The following is a 23,850-nucleotide window of genomic DNA, read 5'->3' on the forward strand; positions in this document are numbered from 1 at the left end:
TTAAATTGTTTAGAAGAGATTATAAAAAATCTTACCCAATGTACTAAAAACTTCTACTTTTGCGTGGTTTTGAGAAGGTCATGGCAAACAACTTTATCTACTTTAAGCACACTGAACAATCTAACATTTTATTCTATAAGAAAATATTTTTGTTAAGTTAGACTTTTCTATAGTATTGCTTTGATTTTACATGCTTCATAATAGCCCGTCTTGAACAAAAACAATGAATTAGAGATCCATACAAATGCATCCACACATTTTCATCTTATCCAATTGATACAAGAAAAAGAGTTGACTTTTTGTACATTGAAAAAAAATTATATATAATAATTTAAAATTTTATATTTGTCTATCTTTAAAAAAGATTTGTGACCACCCTAAATTTTTTTATTAAAAAAAAAACTCTATATTTTAGTACATTTCCCACAAAAAGAAAAAGCCAAAAAAAAATTATAATAATAGCAAGCCCAAATGTCAAATAAAAACCCAACAGAAGGAAAAAAAAAAAAAAAAAAAAAATCAATCCTCACTTTCTACTCAAGACAGATTTTTAAATCAACAAATATATTAATAATAATAATAATTAAATTTCTATAAACTATATTAGGGTTTTCAGCAGTCAGCGACACAGCAACAGCAAAACCAGAGCAGGCGACGGCGACGGCGAGATAGGAAAATAAGAACTTCAGCCTTCAACGTGCCGCCGCCCCTGACCTCAGCCCCATCAACATCAAGGTATTTCAGTTCTCTCTGTTTTTTCTCTCTATCTCATCTCTGCTCTGACTGAGAGCAGCGCTCTCTCTCTCTCTTTATCTCTATCTCATACTCATAGTCTAACTACTGATGACTTGTGTTGTGACTTAGACTTAGGCAGGCTCTTATCTTTTGACAATATATAAATTGGCTTTTCAGCTTTTGTCTTTTTGGGTAAGTGTATGTAAAATATAAAACTGTTGATTGGCTCTTGTCTCTTCCGTGGGGGTAGATGGGGTCATGGCATTGAATATTTGAATTGGGTTAGTAAGTGAACACTGAACAAGACATCACAAGAAGACAAAAAAAATTATACCAGTTGGGCAGTGGGTTTAGCCGTGTTTGTTGGTTGTTGTTGTTGTCGGCAATATATGAATTTCTTAAGGGGAAAAAAATTCTTGGAGGCATCTTCAATTTGTTTTCTACCTATCACAGTCAAACAATAAATTAAGGGCACCTTAATCAAATGTTGTATTAGCAATAAGAGTTTAAAAACATTTTGTTTACTTTTAACTCCAAAATGTTACACTGGGTTTACAAATTAACAATTCAGAAATACTAAATTTACCATCGTCGTTACTGGTTTTAATCTGGGTACATCACTAATATCATTTTTTTACCTAGCAATAACTTGCCAGTTAAGATTTATTGTTTAGTAGTTATGAAAATGTTGTCGATATATCATTTTTCTGAACAATATACGTACTATACACGTAAAAACATTAAATTGAAATGAATGAGTATAAGGATATCAAACAAGTCACAATTGCTACACTATTACTTCTCTTCTTCATCCTACCTCTTCTTCTTAGACGTTGTTACCTCTTCTCTTTCTCTTGGTGTCCACTTGCTGCATCTACCTGTTTGTATACTGATCCAGTAAGTTCACTCTTAACATGCCATTGATTTTATTTTTCTAGGCTAAATAAATAGTTTATTAAACACAACAATTAAAATAAGATGAAAATTTTAATTTGATATTTACCACTATTGAGAAAACAGACCAATTCGGAATGAGTATGGATCTATAATGTTTAAAGCGTGCTCTTAATTTCATTAAGTGAATAAAATAATTCTAAATTGTTTTAATATTTTATTTTATTTGAAGTTTGAACTCTCTCATATATATATATATATATATAATTGGGAGAGAGAGAGAGAGAGAAAAATAATTAATTTGATTCTCAAAAAGAAAATTTTTGTAATACTCCTTTATAGATCCTTTTTATTTTTTGCAAATAAATTTATATTTGATCTTGATATGATATTCTTTATGTATTTATTATAAGGAGAAATAAATATGGATAGAAAGAAAGATCAATTTTGGAAACATGTTGAGAAATTAGATTGTTGTTTAAATGTTTTCAAAATAGATTTTTGTTTAAAATATAAGTTTTGTGAACATAAGTTTGATGGAGGTGTTTCAAGGATTAAATCACATTTGGCTGAAGTTATTGATCATGATATTGTTATTTGTAAAAAAGCTACTAAAATTGTTCAAGAAGAAGCTTATCTTTCCCTCAAAAAAAAAAAAAAAAAAAAAAGAAACTTATCTAGCCTTTAAAATTTAGAGGGCGTACAAAAAGTTAAGGTGATTTTGATTTAATTATATTTATAGTATATGTATGAGCTATAGAGTATAGAGAGAAAAAGACATAACATAATTATATAATATTTTTTAAAATTTAGAAAAAGCTTTTTTTTTTCATAAAAAAGCTTATTTTTATAATTCTATAGATCCATATCTTTTAAATTATTTTTTATTATTCTATAGATCCAAGTTTACTATCAATTTTTGAATCCTAATATTATATTCTTTATCTATTTATTGTAAGGCAAAAGAAATATGGTTCGAAAGAAAGATCGATTTTGGGAGTATGTTGAAGAACTAAATGGTCGTTTCAAATGTAAATTCTGTGAATGTAATTTTGCTGGGGGTGCTACAAGGATTAAAGCACACTTAGCTGGAGTTAAAGGCCACGATATTGATATTTGTAAAAAAGTACCTAAAAAAGTCCAAGAAGAAGCTTCTCTAAATATTGGACAGCCTAACAAAAAACTTAAAGGTGCATCAACTTCAAGGGCTGAGGAGAGGAAAATCGGCTCAACTTCAATAATGAAGGATGACACATTAAGTGGACTCTTTAAAAAGGTGAGTGATGTTTGTAATCAATGATGTAAATATTTTATTGTTAGCTTATATTTTGCCACAATTTTGGTTGAGATAACTAATTCAATTAGTGATTTTAAATGTTTGAATCAAGTAAAACATCATACTAAATTTCGTTAATGAATTTTTGTTATAAGTAGATATTGGGGGGGGGGGGGGGGGGGGGGGAGGATGTCAAAAAGTCACTCTTGCACACACTTGCACACACACTTTGACACAACTTAGACATGTGGCAAGCGGTGATTAGATTGCTTTTCTCTAAGTTCCAATGGTGGACATATATGTAAGTGACATAATTCAATCACATATTGACAAATGCGTAAGTTGTGTTAAAGTGTACGAGCAATTGTGTGTGTCCCTAGAAGAACATTAAGTAGTCTAGCCAATTTTATAATCTCTGGACAACCAATTTTTTTGACTACTAATTTTTTACAATATAATAGTTACAATAGGGGAGAGGAGATTTGAACCTTGGATATCTCAATTAGAAACATAGTTGATGTCAACCGGTTGATCAACAAGACTCTTGGCACTTAGTCACTAACTACTAATTATTCTATGAAAAATTTAGAAGGGAAAATTTTTCATATTAGTTTTTATCTAGCCTCACTTATATACTTTTATATCTAGACCTACCTATATATGGTTGTTTATTCCCCCCCCCCCCCCCTTTGGAGTCATATGGTTGTTTATTTATAATATAATTGCACTCTACAATCTACAGTCTACAAATCTTTCTATTATATTTTCTCTTATGCAGAGAAAGGAAGAATACAGAGCTGAAATTATACTAAATGTTGTTGTGGAGGGACTTTTAGCCAAGTTGAGATCAACCGTTATAGAGGACCATATTAGTTTAGAGCGGGGTTTCAAGGTGGGGCTAATGGACCTTCTTATCTTGTTAACCCAGATTCAACTTGTGTTAAATGATGTTGAGAAAAGACAAGTAAGTGATGAGTTTTTGAGGAGCTGGTCAGCAAAGCTTAGAGATGTAGCTTATGACATTGATGATGTGCTGGATGAGTTTGGCTATAAGATTCTTCAGCAGAAGGTACTAAGCTCCTATTTACTCTCCAATCACATTGTATCCCCCCTCAATATGGCAGAAAATATTAAGACCATCAATGAATCATTAAATACACTTAAAGATGACATTGCTAGTTATGATCTTCAAGCGGAGTTTATTAAATCGATCCCTGAGATTAGCTTTAACATGGAGATAGACTCCTTCCTTGATGATTCAGAAGTTAATCAAAATGTTGGAAATAACATTGTTGAACCAACCTATTGTGATAGTGTGACTGGAATCACGGAGACTCTTCCCCAATATGAATTAACAAAATATGATTGTTGGTCCATATTCAAGAAAAGAGCATCTGCAAATGAAAGACCTTTAACTCTAGATTTGGAGAAAATTGGAAAGGAGATTGTTAAAAAATGTAAAACGATTCCATGGGCTGCAAGATTTTTAGGGGGAATAATGTACTTTATACATGATAAAGGTGAATGGCTATCGATTCAGAATAATAAAAATTGGGATTTATTGGATGATGATAACAATGGAGTGTTTCACATATTAAAGTTAGGCTATGATCATCTTCAAACACCATCTTTGAAACGATGTTTCGCATATTGTGCAATTTTCCCTAAAGATTATAACATGAAAAAGGACGAAGTAATTCAACATTGGATGGCTGAAGGGTTCCTTGGACCATCTAAAGAAGCTAATATGGTGATGGAGGATATTGGTAACATGTATTTCAATATTTTGTTGGCCACTTCCTTTTTCCAAAATGCTACAAAGGATGCCTATGGTGAGATTATTAGTTGCAAAATGCATGATTTGGTGCATGATTTTGCCATCTCAATTTCAAAATCTGAAATTCGAATTTTGGAGGGAGATTCTGTGGATAATGTTAGTAAAGTACAACCATTATTTGTCCGACTTGATGGTGAAACAACAACAGGAACTTCATTTGGTGGAGATGGTTTCATAAAAATGCGCACATTGATTTCAGAAAATCTAGACTTTGATGACATGTTATCAAATTTTAAATGCTTACGTGTTTTAAAATTATTTGGGCATAATGTAATAGGGTTGCCAAATTCAATTGAGCAATTAATACATTTGAGGCTTCTTCACATCTCACGTACTAAAATTGAGGAATTACCAAAATCCATTACCAAACTCTACAATCTGCAAACTTTAAGAATTGAAGAATGCCCTAAACTCATGAAGCTTCCAAAAGACCTAAGCAATTTGATTAACTTGAGACATATTAATATCATTGGTTTGATGGGGTTATCGTACATGTATAGATTACACAAAAATATGAGGCGGTTGACTTGCCTTCAAACATTGCCATTTTTTGGTGTGGGTCGAGATGAAGGTTATCGGATCAAAGAATTGGGACCATTGAAGAATCTCAGAGGAGAAATAGGCATTTACAATCTAGGGTACGTGGAAGATGAGGAAGAAGCCAAAAGTGCAAAATTAAAAGAAAAGGAAATATCCAACTTGGGATTATACTGGGAATATTCAAGAGCAGTGGACAGGTATGATAAAGATGAAAAGGTGTTGGAAGGCCTCCAGCCTCACCCAAATTTGAAAAGCTTGAGAATCGAATTCTACGGAGGAAAGAAATTCCCATCATGGGTTGGTTTGTCGCTATATCACAATTTGATCCATATCTATTTGAATCAGTGTACAGAATGTGAAGAATTTCCCACTCTGGGGGATTTACCCAGTCTTAGGGTTCTTGAGATATTTGGAATGTGGAAGGTAAGAAATATAGGAAGTGAGTTTTACAGTTACAGTGAAGGGAGTTACAGAAATACTACTGCATTATTCCCGGCATTGAGAATACTCAAATTGCTTTTTATGAATAGCTTAGAAGAGTGGAAGGATGCAGAGGAGTTGACAAGTGTAGGTGAGGTGTTGTTGGTGTTTCCTTGCCTTGAGGAGTTGTTTATTAGAGGGTGTAATAAACTGAGAGATTTGCCAGATTCACTGCACACCTGCGTTTCCCTTCAGAAGTTGGTAGTACAGGATTGTCCTAAGCTGAGGTCATTGCCAGGTGTCCCATCCATAACAACACTACCCAGTGGGGTACAGTGTTATACATCGTCTGTTGAATATATGGAGAATGGGGATTGTCTGCCTTCTACTTCCTCCATTCACCCCTCCCTCCAAAAGCTCAAATTGTATGGGTCTGTCCTGTTCCTGGACCAAATTCAATACTTCATTGCCCTTAAAATTCTGTGGATACAGGAATTTGGTGAAATGGTAGCTTTACCAGAGTGGTTGGGCAACCTTTCCTCTCTTCAAGAGCTGTATATTGTGGATTGCAAGAACTTGGCGCATCTGCCTACCGAGGAAACCATGCGACGCCTCACCGAATCGAAAACGGTGATGATATATGGTTGCCCCAAATTAAACAATCAGATTGACCACAATCCATTTATTCAATTTCCCAATTCGTAAGTTTACTCATACCTTATATCCTCTTCTGTTTGTAATGGGTGAGAGTATTAAGACTTAATTGGACACCACTAAGAAAATGTATACATGCTACAATTTTGGTTAATGATTCTTGAAATAAATAGTAGATATTAATATTACCAACCAGTCTGTTAATACGTAAAAATTTCAATTTATGAAATTACTATTTGCAGTCATTTGTCTTGGTGCTATTCAAATTTTGGTTTCTGCAAATCATCACAAGACTTAAAAAGTTGCTAAAAGCATAGTTTACTTGTACAATTTAGGTCAACCACATTCCGGTTGTTGAAGTAGCTGACTCTGTTACCAATTTGTCTTACTGTGATTCAGTTTCTGTTTGATAAGCTATTTTCTTTCTGCAATTTATTCAAAATTGAAATTTTCTAGAGATTGGGAAATTTGGAATATTGGATTTATCAATTTTTTCAAATTTAAATTTTCTTTCTCTCAGCATTTCTTGTAACCTTCATATTTTGATATTGTAAGAGTTCATGGATCAGTTCTTTTGCGTAGGGCTGTCTTAAACTTGACAGTAGATTTGGGCTAGGTTATAATTGCTCAGTTTATGAGGGTCAGTTTATTGTAGAAAAATAGAGTTTTGTTGCATAAGAACGAGAAATTGGGTGGGTGAAGGTCAGTTTTACTGTTCACTGTTAATGAAATTATGTGATCCCCAGTTCTAGTAGTGCAAGCAAATTTTAACTTAAAAAAATTTCAGTCAGCACTGAAGGTGTTGACGGTTCTTATATATCTATATATGGTTTTTACCTTTTGAAGGTACCCACATTGCAAAGATTTTGAAGACTAACTCAGGAAGCTGGCAGAAAGTTCACATCTGGGAAAATAATTAAGTTGATGACAACTGTCGCAAAGGCACTTTAGGTTTGCTCTCTCTTACCATTTGGGATATTGATACATAATTTACTTCATAAATGGTGATTTACAAAACCAAATTCAGTTTATATATATTTGTAGTGTCACAATATCTGTAGCCAATGTGCATATCTACAATTTATAGAGTTATGTTGAGTGCAGTCAAATCACTGAATTTTGGTTTGACACTCTTTGACATGAAAGTCATTCTGTGCTTTTGGTGTTATTATAGCTCAGCGGCCTCTGCCTGAATAGTGTGAAATGCCCTTTGCTGTGACTCTTTTAGTTGCTGACATGGATATAACAAAGTAATTGCTAGTCATTTATTTTCCATTAGTCAGAAAAATTACAAATGCCTTTGTGTCACTGTCACCATTAATAACAGCAAATTCTGTCAATCATTTGGATAATTTGATTTGGAATTTACTTTTTTTCTTCTTTTCATTTTATAGTAGAAACTGAGGTTAATGAATTGTAAATATTCACAAATGGGCTTCTGTTAACAACTCAAACTGTTCTTTCTATAACAAAACTTTTAACATATTTACCACAATAATCCTAAATCAAAGAGTAATAAATGTAAAATTTTCATGGCAACAAAATAGACTTGCAAATTTTTTCCTTAGCTTTCCTAGTCTTTTTGTACTTAAGAAACTTAGATTCAAACTGATTGTCAACCTCAGATTCAAACTAAATTGTCAAACTGAATGCTTTTTCATTACAAGGGCCAGTACTCTTAATCAGATTTTGATGCTCAAACTTGTAACAATTATCTGTGTTGCTTATTCTATGTGGTGGGTGAAGATGACACACCATTAGCAGCAGTTGAAGTGATTTGGCTACATGGTTTCTTAGATGAATTGGGTAAGAAGCAAGAGATGAGCATTCTACATGGTAACAGTCAGAGTGCAATTTTTCTTGCTAAAAATTCGGCTTTTCATTCAAAGTCGAAGCATGTACAGACAAAATACCACTTTATCCGTTACCTTGTTGAAGATAAGTTGGTAATACTTGAGAAGATTTGTGGATCTAAGAACCCGGCAGACATGTTGACTAAGGATGTCACTATTGAAAAGCTAAAGTTGTGTGCAGTTTCGGTTGGCCTTCTAGCTTAAGGACAGGAAGATGAGTTGTAGGGATGAGGGGATTGTGTTTTTGGAGGATTGCGGTTGATGTTGGTGATTGAACTAGTCTCCAAGTAGGAGATTTGTTGGGTTTTGTGGAGCCTAGTTTTGTTTGATCCAGTTTGATGACCCGACCCAATTCGAATAATATTGCGTGGTTTTTAATGGGAGATTTACTGAGGCTTAGTCCATGGAGCGGAGGCTTGGACTGATAGGCGTTTGATTGCTTTTTTTGGCGTGTGTTTTTTCTATTTTTTTTGTTTTTCACAGGTTGGGATTTCAGTTAAATTCCCTACACCATTGATATGGTTATTCTCATGTTGCCACTTTTTTTTACGTTGTATTGTACTGAATGTAGTTTTTTATTTTATTTTTAGGTGCTTTCTAGTGACAACCCTAAATTTGGATATAATGCGGCCACTGGAGATTATGAAGATTTAATGGCTGCTGGAGTAATTGTTGAAATCAAGGAGCCGAAACCAATGCCTGCTGGCAACCCCATGGACAACTCAGGTCTGTAGTGCTAAAAATTATAACTCTGCCCTTTGCTTATGTTGTTCAAAAATAGATACTAAACTAAACTACATGCCTTTGTTTTCTGTTTTGTTTTTATCAGGTTATGGCTACTAAGGTTGATTGACAATAGAGCATTTCAAGAGGCTTTGGCTTTGTGAGATGTGAGCGGAAAGTGAGGAAAGGAGTGGAACTAGTGTAGTCTTATAGTAGCTAACTCCTTTTTTTATTTATAAAATTTTGTAAATTAAATTATGTTGCAGCAAAAGACATAAAAGTGTACTGAGGTGAGCTTGCTGAAGTGTAACATTTTTCCAAGGCTTGAAAGCAATGCCATTAGATAAATGTTTTCAACTTGTGTAGACTTTTATTAATAATTGCACACTTACACATCTCTCCTCATGTGTCTGTTCTCACATGTTGGGGCCTCAGTGTTTCTTTATGTACAATATGTGCCGCTATTCGTAATTGTTATTCTAGTTTCTAAGCTTGTGTGATCTGCCAAGTAATAAATGCATGTCCCAACTGTCTAGGTAGTTTGGTTGGTTTTATTTTTAATAAATTGTATTTTAAATCCTATGATTTAAGGTGGTTTGGTTTCAAAATAAATCTTACAATTTTAAAATTTTAAAATTGAACTATTTAATTCTAGAAGTTTCAAATTAAACATTGAAGTTTTGGTACAAGTTAAATTTCATAGTTTTGTTAGTTTCAAATAGAGTTCTGAAATTTGGAAAAAAAAAAAAAATTCCAGTGGAACTCGAGTATTATATACTCGAGTTCCATTGTAAATCGAGCATTAGACACTCGATTTATATTCAATACTCAAGTTCACTAGCAACGAGTATGCCAGGCCGAGAGTTCAAAATTTTTTACGGCTAACTACCACTGGAAAAATTCCCAGTAGAAATCGAGTCTTAAACACTCGATTTACATTGCAGTGGCTTACTTGTAAATAATCTAGTATAAATCAAGCCTTTGAAAGTCAACTTATACTGACAGTTATTTACCATCATTCCACTCAAATGGAAATCGAGTTTAAGAGACTCGATTTCCACAGGGAATTTTTTTTTTCTTCCCCCACCTGCAGCAGTAAACCAGATTCACATGGGCAGTAGTAAACAACTAGATACAAGCATAATATACATATATATATATATATATATATATATTTTTTTTTTTTTGATACCAGTCAAAGGGAGAGTGCATCAGATGCAAAAAACTAGATTAAACTAGTTACTGTTCATGGGCATTACAGTGGCCCTCTTAGCTACAGACCAAACAGATTTAACCACTACATGAGGCACACGAAAAACATAACAAAACAGACCATGAAGGATAAGAAAATTCAGATCAGCCACCCTGGTGATATCTAGCCAATCAGTTGCAATAAAAAGCTACACAACGCAACTAATGTAACAAGTACAACGGATAGAGAATAGTTCAATTACAACAACATTCCGCAATAAACAAAATAATAATTGAGTCAATATAACATTGTTTACATAGTCACCTAGTACTTGTCCATACTGATACAACAAAGTTTACATAGTTGCATAGCAGCTGTCCATACTGAAGATAACCACAACTTCCACGTACAATGCCATTCCAAAATCGAGTCTCCGCTCGCTTGACAAACATTCAAATACGGTTGTTAGTTCCCAGATGCGAAGAACAAAAAGCAAATGAAATTCTGAGCATATTATATAAAAACAGCACTTGCCTAGTTTGTAGCAGTCCTGCTTGTCGAAGCCCCCCGGGAATTGGGACATCTTCTGCAGTTATGCCCCTCTTCATGACACACTTCGCATCGCTACCTCGGTTGAATCTCCCTCAAGTCTGAATCTTGCCTCTGGCTTCCTCATTCTCACCATACCCCATTTATTTCATTCCTTATTCTTGACTTCATAGGACGACCTTTGACCCACAACAGTTGTGGGTCAGGCACCCATCGTGGCTCGCGAACATCTCTCCACAATGACTCTGATTTTGGCACCACAAATTGATGTGAATATGTGTGAATAGTGTTGACCAAATTGTAACATGGGTCAATATAGCTGGTCGCATTGAGTCGCAAACTCTAACAAACTTTAATTGCATGTGAACAAGGGATCTTAATGTTTTGCCACTTTCCACAATCACATGTATTAGCAAATATGTTTATTTCATGACTGTGGTTTCCCCTTCACCTCTATGGTCATTGTACGAGGTAAGCACTTGATATACACCAATTTCATGATTGAATGCCCTCATAATGTGTCTTGAAGCTTTGTGCACATTTTTGGTATAGATCCCCGTGGCATAATTACTCCACACCTTACCTTAAGAGAGATCAAAAGTAATTTCTTTATGTCAATCATGGAAATATGCAACAAGTTTACATCAAGTGTACTCAACCATTGCAACAATGGGCAAATCGCAGGCACCTTTAAGTACCCCATTAAAGCATTCAGAGATATTGGTTGTCATTGCCCCGTAACGTCTTCCACCATCATGTGATTGGGTCCATTTGTCAAGATCCTCACTTATTAGATATGTGTATGGCATATAGCGTTCAGGTTCGTCATCATCAGGATCTATCCTCCTAAGTGCATTAATCTCGACATCCTTAATGGTTTGCATTATGGACTCAAATTTAGTTTCATGAGTCGCATATCCAGCTTTCAAGGCCAATGCCTCGTCAAGTATCACATGCCCTATCGAAATCCTGAAACACTCTAAAAACCACCCCCAACTAGGCCCTGACTCCTTGTCCACAATAGCAAGGGCGAGAGGCAAAACCTTTTGGTTAGTATCAGTTGTCATTGCAATCATTAACACCCCTCAACATTTACCATACAAATGAGTTCCATCAAAACTGATCATTGGCCTATAATAGCTGAATGCAACAATGCATGGAGCGAATGCCCAAAATACATAGCGTAGTAACGTAGTACCACGTACGCCCTAGGTATGGTGTAATAGTTGTATTGGGTGCCTAGATCCTGACCTAAGTATGCGAACAACAACTTTTGCAACTTTTGGTAAGACTGTTCCCAATCCCCAAATATCTTAACAATTGCCTTTTATTTCACGTCTCATACCTTATAGTAAGAAAGCTTATGATCACACTTAGTATGTATGATGTTCCAGAGTTGATCAATACGAGCAATGTGATCCTATCGCAATTTTCCCACAATTTCTGATGCAAAAAAATTAGAATCCATCATTTTACCGTCTCTTTGCAGGCCAAAGGGTATACAACTGTGTGGACCCACATAAGATGTGACCATCCATAGACCATTAAGTTTATCTTTCATGAATGCCCCAGTGTACTACTTGCAGTTGGTGTCAATGCATGCGGCACACAATTTAGATTTGGTCGACCTCCGAATTGTAAAATTTATATTATCCTTTGCTGCTTATATTATCAATGCACGCTTCACTGCCTCTTTATTTGCAAAAGTCAACCCTTTACTAAAATGCATCCCATCTTCCCAAATAGAAACAAATGGTATCTAAAGACGTGAAGGATCAACCATATTTTCCCAAGTATTTGCATAGAATGACTCGGCAGGAGGTGCGCAGGCAGTGGTTGTATTTGTATCATGTTGGACGCCAATATCATCATCCGCATCACCTTCATCATGGTACTCCATATTTTCCTCTTGAAAATTGGGGACAAGTTCATGGTCATCCACATCCCTGTCAAAGTCTCCTTGCTCAATCCTCTTTTCGTACTCGTCCATATCATCAAGATTTTCACCATTATTCGCAGCATGATCTTCGTCTTCCTCCTTTAAATGTGTCTCTTGAGGTTGGAGTGTTTCACCAATATTGGCTGCATGATCTTAAGATGGGAGTGTATAACCTCCCATTATATAGCCTCCCATTGTAGTGCATCCATCATCTAGGGCTGTAAATTGTAAAGATGTAGTTGTTTGTTGCACCTCCTCAGCATCAACTTCTGTAAGCGGCTCCGATCTTATATACAACTCAGCAGCATTTACTTGAGGCATTTTATGAATCCTATTAAACATGATCTTTACATGTTTTTCTTCTTTGATCACCATATACTTGTAATTTATCCATTCATGAAGGACTTTTTGTGGGTAACGGTAAATAATTTTTATGTCATAACAAGCAAGGTTCAAATTCAATTCTTCCATTATTTTCATCTTCAAATCTTTCAACATCTTCAACTTATGACGTATCATCATGTAATAGCATTCGATACTTGACCCTTTAAATGGGAATCCGTAAATCTCTTCAAGATTGACAAGGGGTCCACCGTAGTATACATTTATATCAATATTCTTTAGAGATTGTGAACCTATTAGAGGTCAAGTGTAATATGTTAGTAACATAATTTATCTCTTTCATTTAACATCAATTACAAAACCCTTTCTATCTACTCAAAGTACAAAAATTACGACTTCTTACATCATATGCATATACAAACACACCCCACATTTGCATATACTCACCCCACATCACATACAAACACACTCAATCATTATCATTTCATACTCAAACAAGAAAAATCTAAAGACAAAACTCACCCCCATTACAAAATTTCAAATCATTCTAACAAAAATATAAAGAAAAATATCAAACCAAACAAAAAAAATAGTCATGATAAAAAGCCTAACAATACAAATATATCTACAATATTTTTTTTACTTTTTATAAAAGCCTAGCAAATATATAAATTAACTTGTTACATCATATACATATACTCACCCTATCACATACAAATACAATCAATCATTATCATTTGTTTCTTAAAAAAAAAAAATATTAATCATACTCAAACCAAAAAAAAGTAAACACACAACTCACCCCATTACATACCTTCAAATCATTCTATAAAAAAATATAAAGAAAAATATCAAACTAAAAAAAAATAAAAAAAGTCATGATACATACCCATAAAAAAACCTGACAATACATATATGTAACTAACAACTAGAAAGAGTGAGTGCTATAAAAACTTTACCTGACATGAGGATGTGTAAAGGGGGGTGATTTTGATTTGAAGTTTTGTAATGGGGGTGAGAAGTATGAGAGTGATAGAGGAAGAGAGAGTTGTTGGGTTTTTTGGTGTGGGAAATGGAGAGACCCAGACCCCGGATGTCACAACCTAAGCCTTTACTTCAGAGTTTAGAGCATGACCGGTATGTTAATATCAAGTTTATCTCAATATTAACACGAATCAACCTAAACTGAAGGTACTTATCAAGAATTATTTCTTGAATTCCTGCTTATTTTCTTACATAAAAGCCAATATATACAAAAATGATGGCAACCTTGAAATTTCATTTCCTTCGAACTTGGAAAATTACCACCTGGCTAAAACTTAAGGTATACGTATAAATATTACATAGCTAAATGTTTAGTAAAACTCTTATTACAAACCTAACCCCTAAGACATACAACTGGGATTCAAAACAAACTAAGGTATCGAATTACATATGTGCTCAAAGGATCAAGTACATCTTGATTCCTCCTATACAACAAAAGAGCTAACAGCTATACAACAAAACTCTACATTCTAACAAACAAGAAAACACAGAATCCTTGCCACCTCTAATACTCTTGCTGCTTCTAGGAAGAACCTGTGCACTGAAATATAATAGGGTGCATTGTGAAGCCCAATAAGGTTTTAAAACTCCATGGGTCTTTAATAAGAATGCATGTAAATCAAATAGTTTATGTATATGCCAGACTTGATAAAATAGCCTTCATACTATTCATATTGTTCTTAAAAATAACTTAAGAGCTTTTAGATGAGAATACTTCATTTTTCTTTCATATAATAAAGAAATATAATTCAGTAATCTTATCTTTGAACAGACTATCAAATACTTTATCATAACTTCTCATCTGACTTATAACACATTCAATATGCCTTTCTTATCATCATACTTTTCTTATAATTTCCAAATAGTTTAATAGCTCATTTATAATACATATTAATTATTCCAATTGTAAGTTTGTCACAACTTTGGGAGGCTTCCAGCACAGAGTGTCAGGCATCCAACATTCCTCACAATGCCAGGTAATTCTGGAATCATATCATAATACATATTTTCAACCATGGGGTTAGGTTGACATCCTCCAAAAATTAGCTGTTACCAACAAGGGCGGGTATAGCAAAGCCAGTCCCACTTTTAGTGGCCAATCAAAATCTCCATGGAAATGCCAGTACTATAACTCCTATTGGCTGAGTTCAGATCATAACAATGAAATAACAAAAAACTATATTTTTCTGATAACTTTACTTTTACATAAATGTTTCACAACAGTAGCATATCCACTTTATTCTTAAATGTTATGTTCATGATAAAAATAATAGCATTAATATGCTAAAACTATTATGTATATAAGATTGAACAATTCACGAACACATATTTTACTTAAATCATGCATATATGTAATATCTCTAATTAAAAGCTTTAATACATAATACTTTTCTAAAGAATTTTTATACTTATCAAAAGCACATGTCACAAATCTCTTATCTGAAAACAAAAGACGAGAAAGATTATACAAGAGGAGCTCAAGTTTCTGTGTTCTCGTTCTCGCCACCTAAATGAAAAAACAAAACTTATTAAGGAAAAACTCTTCCTAATATATAAACTTATACCTCGATCACAACTTAACTCTCAAACTCAAGAAAATCTTAATTCCCATCACATAAAGTTCCCCAAAGCACATGATACAATCATCAAACACATTATGCACGCAAACTATAGAGAAACCAATTCATAAAATTTATATATGCTCCAAACATACCAAAGGATGAGTGTATTAAATTATAGCTCAAAAAATACATCCTAACTTGAGAATTAAATCCACAAAGTCAGGTGTAGCATATGTTGTTCACTGCTCATTTCAGCAGCATATGCTCCATTTGTAAAATACAAATGGGCTGTCCACACACTTACAATTGTCATGAAATTTAAATAACTACTCCCCTGTATGTCCAGTATATATCATAAAAATTTTGGAGTCAAAGAATAAACCCATGATTTACTAAAAATCACGCAAGATAGTATACTCAAATCTGTCCTGACAGAATTTCTTGCAACTTAAAAATTAAACCATTATCTTTATGTTCATCCAAATGCTGTGAGACCACTTCCATAAAAACCATGTGTGTCTTAAAATTCATAAAAACTACACCTAGCATCCTAATTAACAAAATATGATTTAATACATATTTTTCTTTTTGTAAACATCAAATCTGTCACAGAGACAGCTTTAGTACATATTCTTATAAAATCATCAACAAATAGCAATAGGCCTTAATTTCATTTGGGTACTTTTATACGTATAATAAACATACTAAAATATGTTATTAAACATTCAATAAACAATAATATCATCAAACTTTCAAATCACTAAAACAAAATCATAATTCAACCTATAAAATCAGGATAGAAGTTAAAAGAAGTAGGAATAAACAAATGAAGGTTTGATTACTTACCTGTTAGGTACTAAAGACTTAGGTTTTTATGTATTTAGAACTCTAATGTGTATTGTTGGCAAACCATGATTAAAACAATATGTTTAGTAGTGTTTAGACTTACTCAAAGTTGTATCATTTATGTAAAGTTGGAATAAGTTGATGCAGAAGGCTTTTATGCTTCTCGGCCTAGTTCGATCGTTCGAGGCTTAAGCTCGATCAATCAAAAATCAGGTCAGAAGCTTTTTTCTGTAGAATTCTAACTCAGCCCTAGTTTGTTTAAAATGTTTAGGGTTTTCTAATTTGTCCCTAGTATAAAAGGTAAATCCTAGTCACGTTTTAGTGTTGCTCATATTACTGTTTATGTAAATCTCTTGTGAGATCTAGAGGAGCTTTCCTTTATACAAACTTAGGGTTTTCAAGGAGGAGATATTATCTACACCTTGATGATCAATTCAGTTGTTGCCATTGAAGTTTAAAGAAACACAAGCAGGTGTGCTTGTATCTGGTGGTGAATCCAAGAAAGAAGGAGTCCATAGATTCGGAGCTTACACGTGGTCATGTCAACAAGTTCTACTGGGGGTAGCAATAAGAAGTCGAGTATGGGGGCTTGTAAGTCTTATTATATGAACTTCGATTCTTTCAAGATAGTGGATTCAGGTTTACCTTGAGGATAGCTACGTTAAATCCTCCCTAGGTTTTTACTGGTTTGGTTTCCTGAGTGATTATATCTTTGTGTTATTTATCTTTTCGCTACTTTGCATGATATGATTGTTGTGATTGTGATAACCCAGATTTGTTAATTTGGACTAAGTAACAACTTGGCTAATTACCTAGGTTAATCCAATTGTGTTTTTAAGGGGTCTAAAAACCATCAAGTGGTATCCGAGCAGGTTGCTTTCTTGTTGTTGATCTTTTGATCACTGAGTTGATCCTTGACCCCTGTTGTCATGGAACATGGACACTCTCTTGTTATTCCTCCTCACTTTGATGGGAATAATTATGCTTATTGGAAAGTAAGGATGAAAGCATTCCTGAAATCAATTGATGAGAGAGTCTGAAACTCCGTTGAATACGGATGGTAGAAGCCTACTACTCCTGTTAGTGAGTGACAAACTTCTCAAAAAGAAGTAGCCGCGTTCAATAGCAAGGCTATGAATGCTATTTTAACGCTGTTTCTATGGAGGAATTTAAGAGAATCTCTAATGTTGAGATTGCTCATACTGCTTGGAATATCATCCAGACTGTACATGAAGGTACAAAGGCTGTCAAAATCAATAAATTGCAGCAGTTAACTTCAAAATTTGAAAGCATTAGGATGTCTGATGATGAATCTTTTAATGAATTCTATGCTAAACTGAATGGTATTGTTAATTTTGCTTTTAACATGGGTGAAATCTATGATCAACCTAAAACTGTTAGGAAGATTCTTAGATCTTTAACTGAAAACTTTAGACCCAAGGTGATTGCCATTACTGAAAGCAAGGATGTGGACTCCATCCCTGTTGATGAACTTATAAGATCACTTTAATCTTATAAGTTGGACCTATCCAAAACTAATAAATCCAAATCAATGGCTCTTAAGTCAGTTGATGATGTTGAGGTTGGTGGATTTGATAATGAGCTCTCTGTTACAGAGATTGCTTACCTTGCCAAGAACTTTAGAAATTTTCTCAGGAATAGTAACAGAAAGGCAAGAGGTACGAACACTACTAAACCTAGAAACTTTAGGAAGAATGATCCCACTAAGGTTAACAATAATGATAAACCTAGAAAAAAAGTAGGTCAATCTTCAAATAATTCTATGAGTCCTCAGTGTTTTGGATGTCAGGAGTATGGTCACATGAAATCTGAATGTCCTACCTATTTGAAGTCTAAGGGTAAGGCTATGGCTGTAACCGTTAGTGATGGTGAAGTTTCTGATGATGAGTCTGGATGTGACGAGGATGGAAACTTCATTTCTTTCACTGCTACTGTTGTAGTTAATGAGAGCATATCTGTTGAAGAGAACCCTTCTGATAGGGAACTCTCTGAGGATGCAGATCTTCAAGAGGCCTACAATAAACTTTGCAAAGTTACTGAAAAGGATGCTATGAATGTTGAACTTGGCTTGAAGAAAATTGAATCTCTTGAGCTTGATAAGAAGAATTTGCTTGTTAAACTGTTTGATGCAAATGAACTTTTGAACAATGTGAAAACTGAGAATATGCTATTACTTGATAAAGTTAAATCTTTGGAACTTGATTTATCTGTTGCTAGATCTGCTAGTTCTAAACTTGATCAAATGCTAAGTGTTCAAAAGTCTTCTTCTGACAAATCTGGATTAGGTTTTGTTGAAAGCATCTCTGTGTTTGCTCCCCATTCCATAAACTTTGTCCCTTCATCTTCTTCTGAACCTTTTGTGAATGAGATTGTGTGTGAAACTGTTAAACCCCTGTGAGTGAGGTTGTCAAACCCATAGAAGTTTCACCCTTTAGGAAGATTAGGGTTGACCTGAAAGAGTCTAAACTTAAGCAGCCTACCCTTTCTAAGGACAAGTCACATGATAAGCCTGCATGTGTTTGTCATTTTTGTGGAAAGTTTGGACACATTTGTCCAAACTGTTACAAGTTGCAAGCTGCTAAGAGAGTAAACAAACCAAAAGTACATGTGCCTCAAGCACGAGATCCTATGGTACTTATTGGTGAATTGGTAAAGGCTTTAAACCTTTGTTCCAATCCTTGAGTTGGAAACCACTCTAATGTGAATACGAACTCCAATGCTCGTGGTGCATTTAAAAGATTTTGGATGCAAAAAACTCGAACTAATTGAGTCTTTCTGACATGGTCCTTGTGCTTCATTGCTTTACCTTTTGTGACCATTTTTTTTTTTTTTTTTTTTTTGGTTTTGTGTTCTTTTGTTTCTAGGGTTTTCATTGCATAACATTCATGCATTTCATACTAGTTTTTTTTTTTTTTTTTAATATAAAAAAAAGGGGAAGAAAAAGGAAGCAAATTGTGTTTTGCACTAGTTTCTTAGTTTTTGAGAATAAGGTTGGTCAATTTATTTTCATATAACATGTCTTTTGTACTGTGTTTAACTTTGATAAGCTTATTTATTGCACTTTACTAGTTGAAACTTTGTAGTGCATGTTGTGTGGGAAAGATGTTTATGGTTTTGATCACTTTGTCTTGATCTTGATCTTGAAATCACATGTTTTTTCATTGTCTGACTTGAACTTTTAGAGAAAGGTATAAATAACCATCTCACCACTGTTTGCTAGCCAATCATGAACACTTTAGTGCATATCGTAAGATTTTGTGCTTCAGAAAGTGTAGCACATGCACAAAAAGAACATAAGGTGTAGCCTCGGTTTAATTGCTTAATACTTAAAATTGTGTGTACTATTAGGCTTGATGCCAAATTACATAATTAAAATTGATGTGAACATTTTCCTGGCTTTTTAATAAGTTTCTGAATAAATAAAAATTAGTATGTATATTATGAGACAAAATTCAAGAAACTTACATGATTGCAAGCTTATGTTCTAGGAGATGTGGGAGTTATATGGTAAAACTCTTTAGATGATAGTCTCTTTTAAATTCTATGTGATGAATTTTGTAGACTTTGTGATTGATTACCATTTACATATCACCTCACATGTATTTCAAGTTTTTGCTAGTTGTACACACTACACAAGTTACCCTTTGCTAAACATTGTACATGATATTGTGTGTGTCTTTGGTTTGACCAACCAAGTTTGCAAATACTTTGAGTTTTGTGCAAAACTGATTTGACGCTTGAAAATTTATGGAGAATGTAAGAAATTTTAAATTTGGAAAAATTGGGATTCAATTCTTGTTTTTGAAAATCATATCATCACATACTCATGCATTGTGATTCCTAAATTTCTATGCTTTGAGATGTTTCTAAAACTTTTTCAAAAACTGTGTTTTTCTCAAAAATTTTGTGAGTCTCTGTTTGTTTCGATTGATTGAGTCTGTTTTTCGATCGATCGAAATTGTTTTTAAAAATTTCAGTGAGCCTCTGTTTGTTTCGATCGATCGAACTTAATATTTCAATCAATCGAAAATCGTATGGGAAGTTTTTTAAAAACTGATTTTCAGTTGAGACAAACACTTTTTCAAAAAGTTCTTTACTTTTTCTCTCTCCATATGACTTGGTTAAGGCTCAATCTCAAAATTTTGTCGTTTTCATCCATTCTTTTTGCAAGGTTTTCCTCTTCCAAGGCCGGTAAGACCTTTATACCCTTCCCTTTGCATTTATTTTCATGTTTTCATGCATAAACTCATGCATTTTGTTGGAATTTTTGGACCTTTTCAAAATTGGGATTTTTGTTGAATCAAGTTTCTTTTTCTGAAATTGATCATTGGGTTTTGTCCCTATATTGTAATAATCATGTTACATGATGTTTATTTTGATCAATTTGGTGTTTTGTGAGAAATTGAAAATTCTAGGGCTTGTATTGAATTTGAATTGGGGTTTTTTTGTTCAAATTGGTTCAATTGATGAAATTGGCTTGTTGGAGTGATGAAATTGATCATTATTTTATGTAATCTATCTTATGTAATGATCAATTCATCAATTTATTACAAATTGATCAAGTGGTTTTTCAAAATTTTGGGGTTTTTTGTTAGAAACTCTATGCTCAAGCCAAATTTGTGAACTTGAACTTAATTGCACTACATTAGGTCATGCATCACTACATTTAATTTGTTCATGTATCATATAAATTTTTGTTCTATTTTTTTTGTGCTAACTTGCAGTCTGCCCTTGGTTTTTTTTTTTTTGTTTTGTTTTGTTTTGTTTTGTTTTGTTTTGTTTTTTTTTTTGTTTTTTTATTTTTTTTTTATTTTTTATTTTTTTATTTTTATTTTTTTTTTTCGCTTTGTGTCTTGGTCCTTATCCTAGCATTATGCCTAGAAAAACTGGAGCCTATAGGACCCCTCCATTTCCTCAGAGTCTCCCTCTAGGAGTGAGGTGTTTAGGAATGACAAAAGCAAAGAGGCCTTTGAGAAACTGAACTGTAAGCGTAAAATTTAGGCTGAGCATTCTGTGGTTTTAAATGAGATTGATCCTGCCATTAGGGCTAACTTTGAGTTTAAAGGTTGGTTGTCCCTATTAGAGATAGATCATCCACCCCTGACTGCCCTGATTAGAGAGTTCTTCTCGAATCTCTCTTGCCACGTCTATGATTCCAACACTCTTGTTAGGAGTTGGATACGAGGTGTTGAGTTCACCATTACTCCTCGGGTAGTGGTTGAAGCTCTTGGGGTTCCGATTGTTAGGGAGCCTGACTATCCCTATGATGAGTCTCCACCCTTAGATATTGTCATGTCATACATTACTGGGTCTTTTATCCAGTGGGGTTTTGATCCTTAGATCACGTCTACTGAGCTTACTGAGACTGCCTATCTTTTCTTTAGGATAGCGTGTCATTCTTTGTGGCCTATTTCTCATCTCCACACCATCCCTCTAGAGTGATGTATGTTTTTGTACGCTTTTGTTTTTGGTGCGTCTATCAGTTTCCCACATTTGTTCCTTCGTTCTTTGAACAAGGTTCATAGAAATTCTGCCGTAGGGCATGCGCTTATCCATCCTATTTTCATTCATAGGATTTTGTTGTTTCTTGGTCTAGATGGTTTTCCTTCTGGTGAGCCTGTTTATGTTGTTGCTCCAATAGGTGCCACATTTCTTAGGCAGAGGTCTACTCACTTGAGAGTTGATCCTTCACGTCCTAGAGGTGCGTCATTTGGTGTTGTTCCCCCTCCTCCCTCTTCTACAGGTGCTGATGCTGCTAAGGCATCTGGTCCTGCTGTTGCTAAAGCTGATGTTCCTCCACCAACTACTTCGGATGATTCGGACATTCGACGTACGTTAGATCATGTCTTGACTGTTCAGGCGGCTCATGGACAGATTTTGGTGGACATGCTCGATGAGATCCGTGCTTTGCACGCAGAGTTGGCACAGTTTAGACAATCTTCACTGCCACCTTCCTTTTAATGATGGATTTTGATTGCCCTTTGGCATTCCGTTACAAAAAGGGGGAGTACTTATTTGAGTTGAGCTCTTTTAGAATTGTGTTTTCAGGGGGAGAGTATTTTTGTTGGTTGGAGCTTGTGGAGTTTAGATTGTATCTAGGTGCTTCACATTGTATTTTATCTTTTTAGTATTTTTGTTGGTTGGAGCTTGTGGGGTTTAGATTGTATCTAGGTGTTTCACATTGTATTTTATCTTTTTAGCACTTGCCATATTTTTTTTGGGATATTCATGTTAAGGGGAGTTACTTTTATTGCTTTATATGTTTCTTGTTTTCAATTACTTATTGATTTATATTTATGAGTTATTCATTGATATATGTCTTTATTGTGTGTTGTTTGAAATCAAGAATTTAATTTGTTTACTTGTATTTTCCACACATGTGGTTATGCATTTTGTTTAGTGTTTCAGAAATATACAGGTTGATTCAATTGAGCTGCTGTCTACACTTGCAACTGATGGATAGTAGTTAGGATTGAGTTTGTTTTATGAGAATTTGTTTTGTAAAGGTCTTTTCTTTGTAAACTTTGAGCTTCTAGTTGTGTTTTGTCACGAATTGCCAAAGGTGGAGTTTGTTAGGTTCTAAAGACTTAGGTTTTTACGTATTTAGAACTCTAATGTGTATTGTTGGCAAACCATGATCAAAACAATATGTTTAGTAGTGTTTAGACTTACTCAAAGTTGTATAATTTATGTAAAGTTGGAATAAGTTGATGTAGAAGGCTTTTATACTTCTCGGCCTAGTTCAATCGATCGAGGCTTAGGCTCGATCAATCGAAAATCGGGTCAGAAACGTTTTTCTGTAGAATTCCAACTCAGCCCTAGTTTGTTTAAAATGTTTAGGGTTTTCTAATTTGTCCCTAGTATAAAAGGCAAACCCTAACCATGTTTTAGTGTTACTCATATTACTGTTTGTGTAAATCTCTTGTGAGATCTAGAGGAGCTTTCCTTTACACAAACTTAGGGTTTTCAAGGAGGAGATATTATCTACACCTTGATGATCAATTCAGTTGCTGCCATTGAAGTTTAAAGAAACACAAGCAGCTGTGCTTGTATCTGGTGGTGAATCCAAGAAAAGGAGTCCGTGGATTCGGAGTTTGCACGTGGTCATGTTAGTAAGTTCTACTGGGGGTAGCAATAAGAAGTTGAGCGTGGGGGCTTGTAAGTCTTATTGTATGAACTTCGATTCTTTCAAGATAGTGGATTCAAGTTTACCTTGAGGATAGCTAGGTTAAATCTTCCCCAAGTTTTTACCGGTTTGGTTTCTTAGGTGATCATATCTTTGTGTTATTTATCTTTCCGCTGCTTTGCATGATATGATTGTTGTGATTGTGATAACCTAGATTTGTTAATTTGGACTAAGTAACAACTTGGCTAATTACCTAGGTTAATCCAATTGTGTTTTTAAGGGGTCTAAAAACCATCA

At 34.3% G+C, this 23,850-nt stretch overlaps 1 protein-coding gene across 2 annotated transcripts; it reads left to right on the forward strand.

Annotated features, from left to right (window-relative positions):
* The first annotated feature begins 602 nt into the window (after positions 1 to 602).
* Positions 603 to 7,602, forward strand: LOC115963089 (putative disease resistance protein RGA3). 2 transcript variants are annotated; one of them, XM_031081979.1, is made up of 5 exons: positions 603 to 735; positions 2,589 to 2,905; positions 3,684 to 6,403; positions 7,203 to 7,307; positions 7,531 to 7,602. In XM_031081979.1, the coding sequence occupies exons 2-4, from the start codon at positions 2,600 to 2,602 to the stop codon at positions 7,231 to 7,233; spliced, it is 3,057 nt and encodes a 1,018-aa protein (XP_030937839.1). In that variant the 5' UTR covers positions 603 to 735; positions 2,589 to 2,599; the 3' UTR covers positions 7,234 to 7,307; positions 7,531 to 7,602. The 2 variants fall into 2 exon arrangements, with proteins under 2 accessions (XP_030937839.1, XP_030937840.1); XM_031081980.1 differs by lacking the exon at positions 603 to 735 and adding an exon at positions 1,548 to 1,632.
* Positions 7,603 to 23,850: the final 16,248 nt, after the last annotated feature.

Source organism: Quercus lobata, chromosome 10 (genome assembly GCF_001633185.2).
Source record: "Quercus lobata isolate SW786 chromosome 10, ValleyOak3.0 Primary Assembly, whole genome shotgun sequence".
In the NCBI taxonomy this organism is placed as follows: domain Eukaryota; kingdom Viridiplantae; phylum Streptophyta; class Magnoliopsida; order Fagales; family Fagaceae; genus Quercus; species Quercus lobata.

Excerpts from the sequence above, each read along its gene's own strand:
- LOC115963089 (XM_031081979.1), top strand. The coding sequence starts at position 2,600 with ATGGTTCGAAAGAAAGATCGATTTTGGGAGTATGTTGAAGAACTAAAT. Across the intron at positions 2,906-3,683 it reads TAAGTGGACTCTTTAAAAAG|AGAAAGGAAGAATACAGAGC; the intron begins GTGAGTGATGTT and ends TCTCTTATGCAG. Across the intron at positions 6,404-7,202 it reads TTTATTCAATTTCCCAATTC|GTACCCACATTGCAAAGATT; the intron begins GTAAGTTTACTC and ends TACCTTTTGAAG.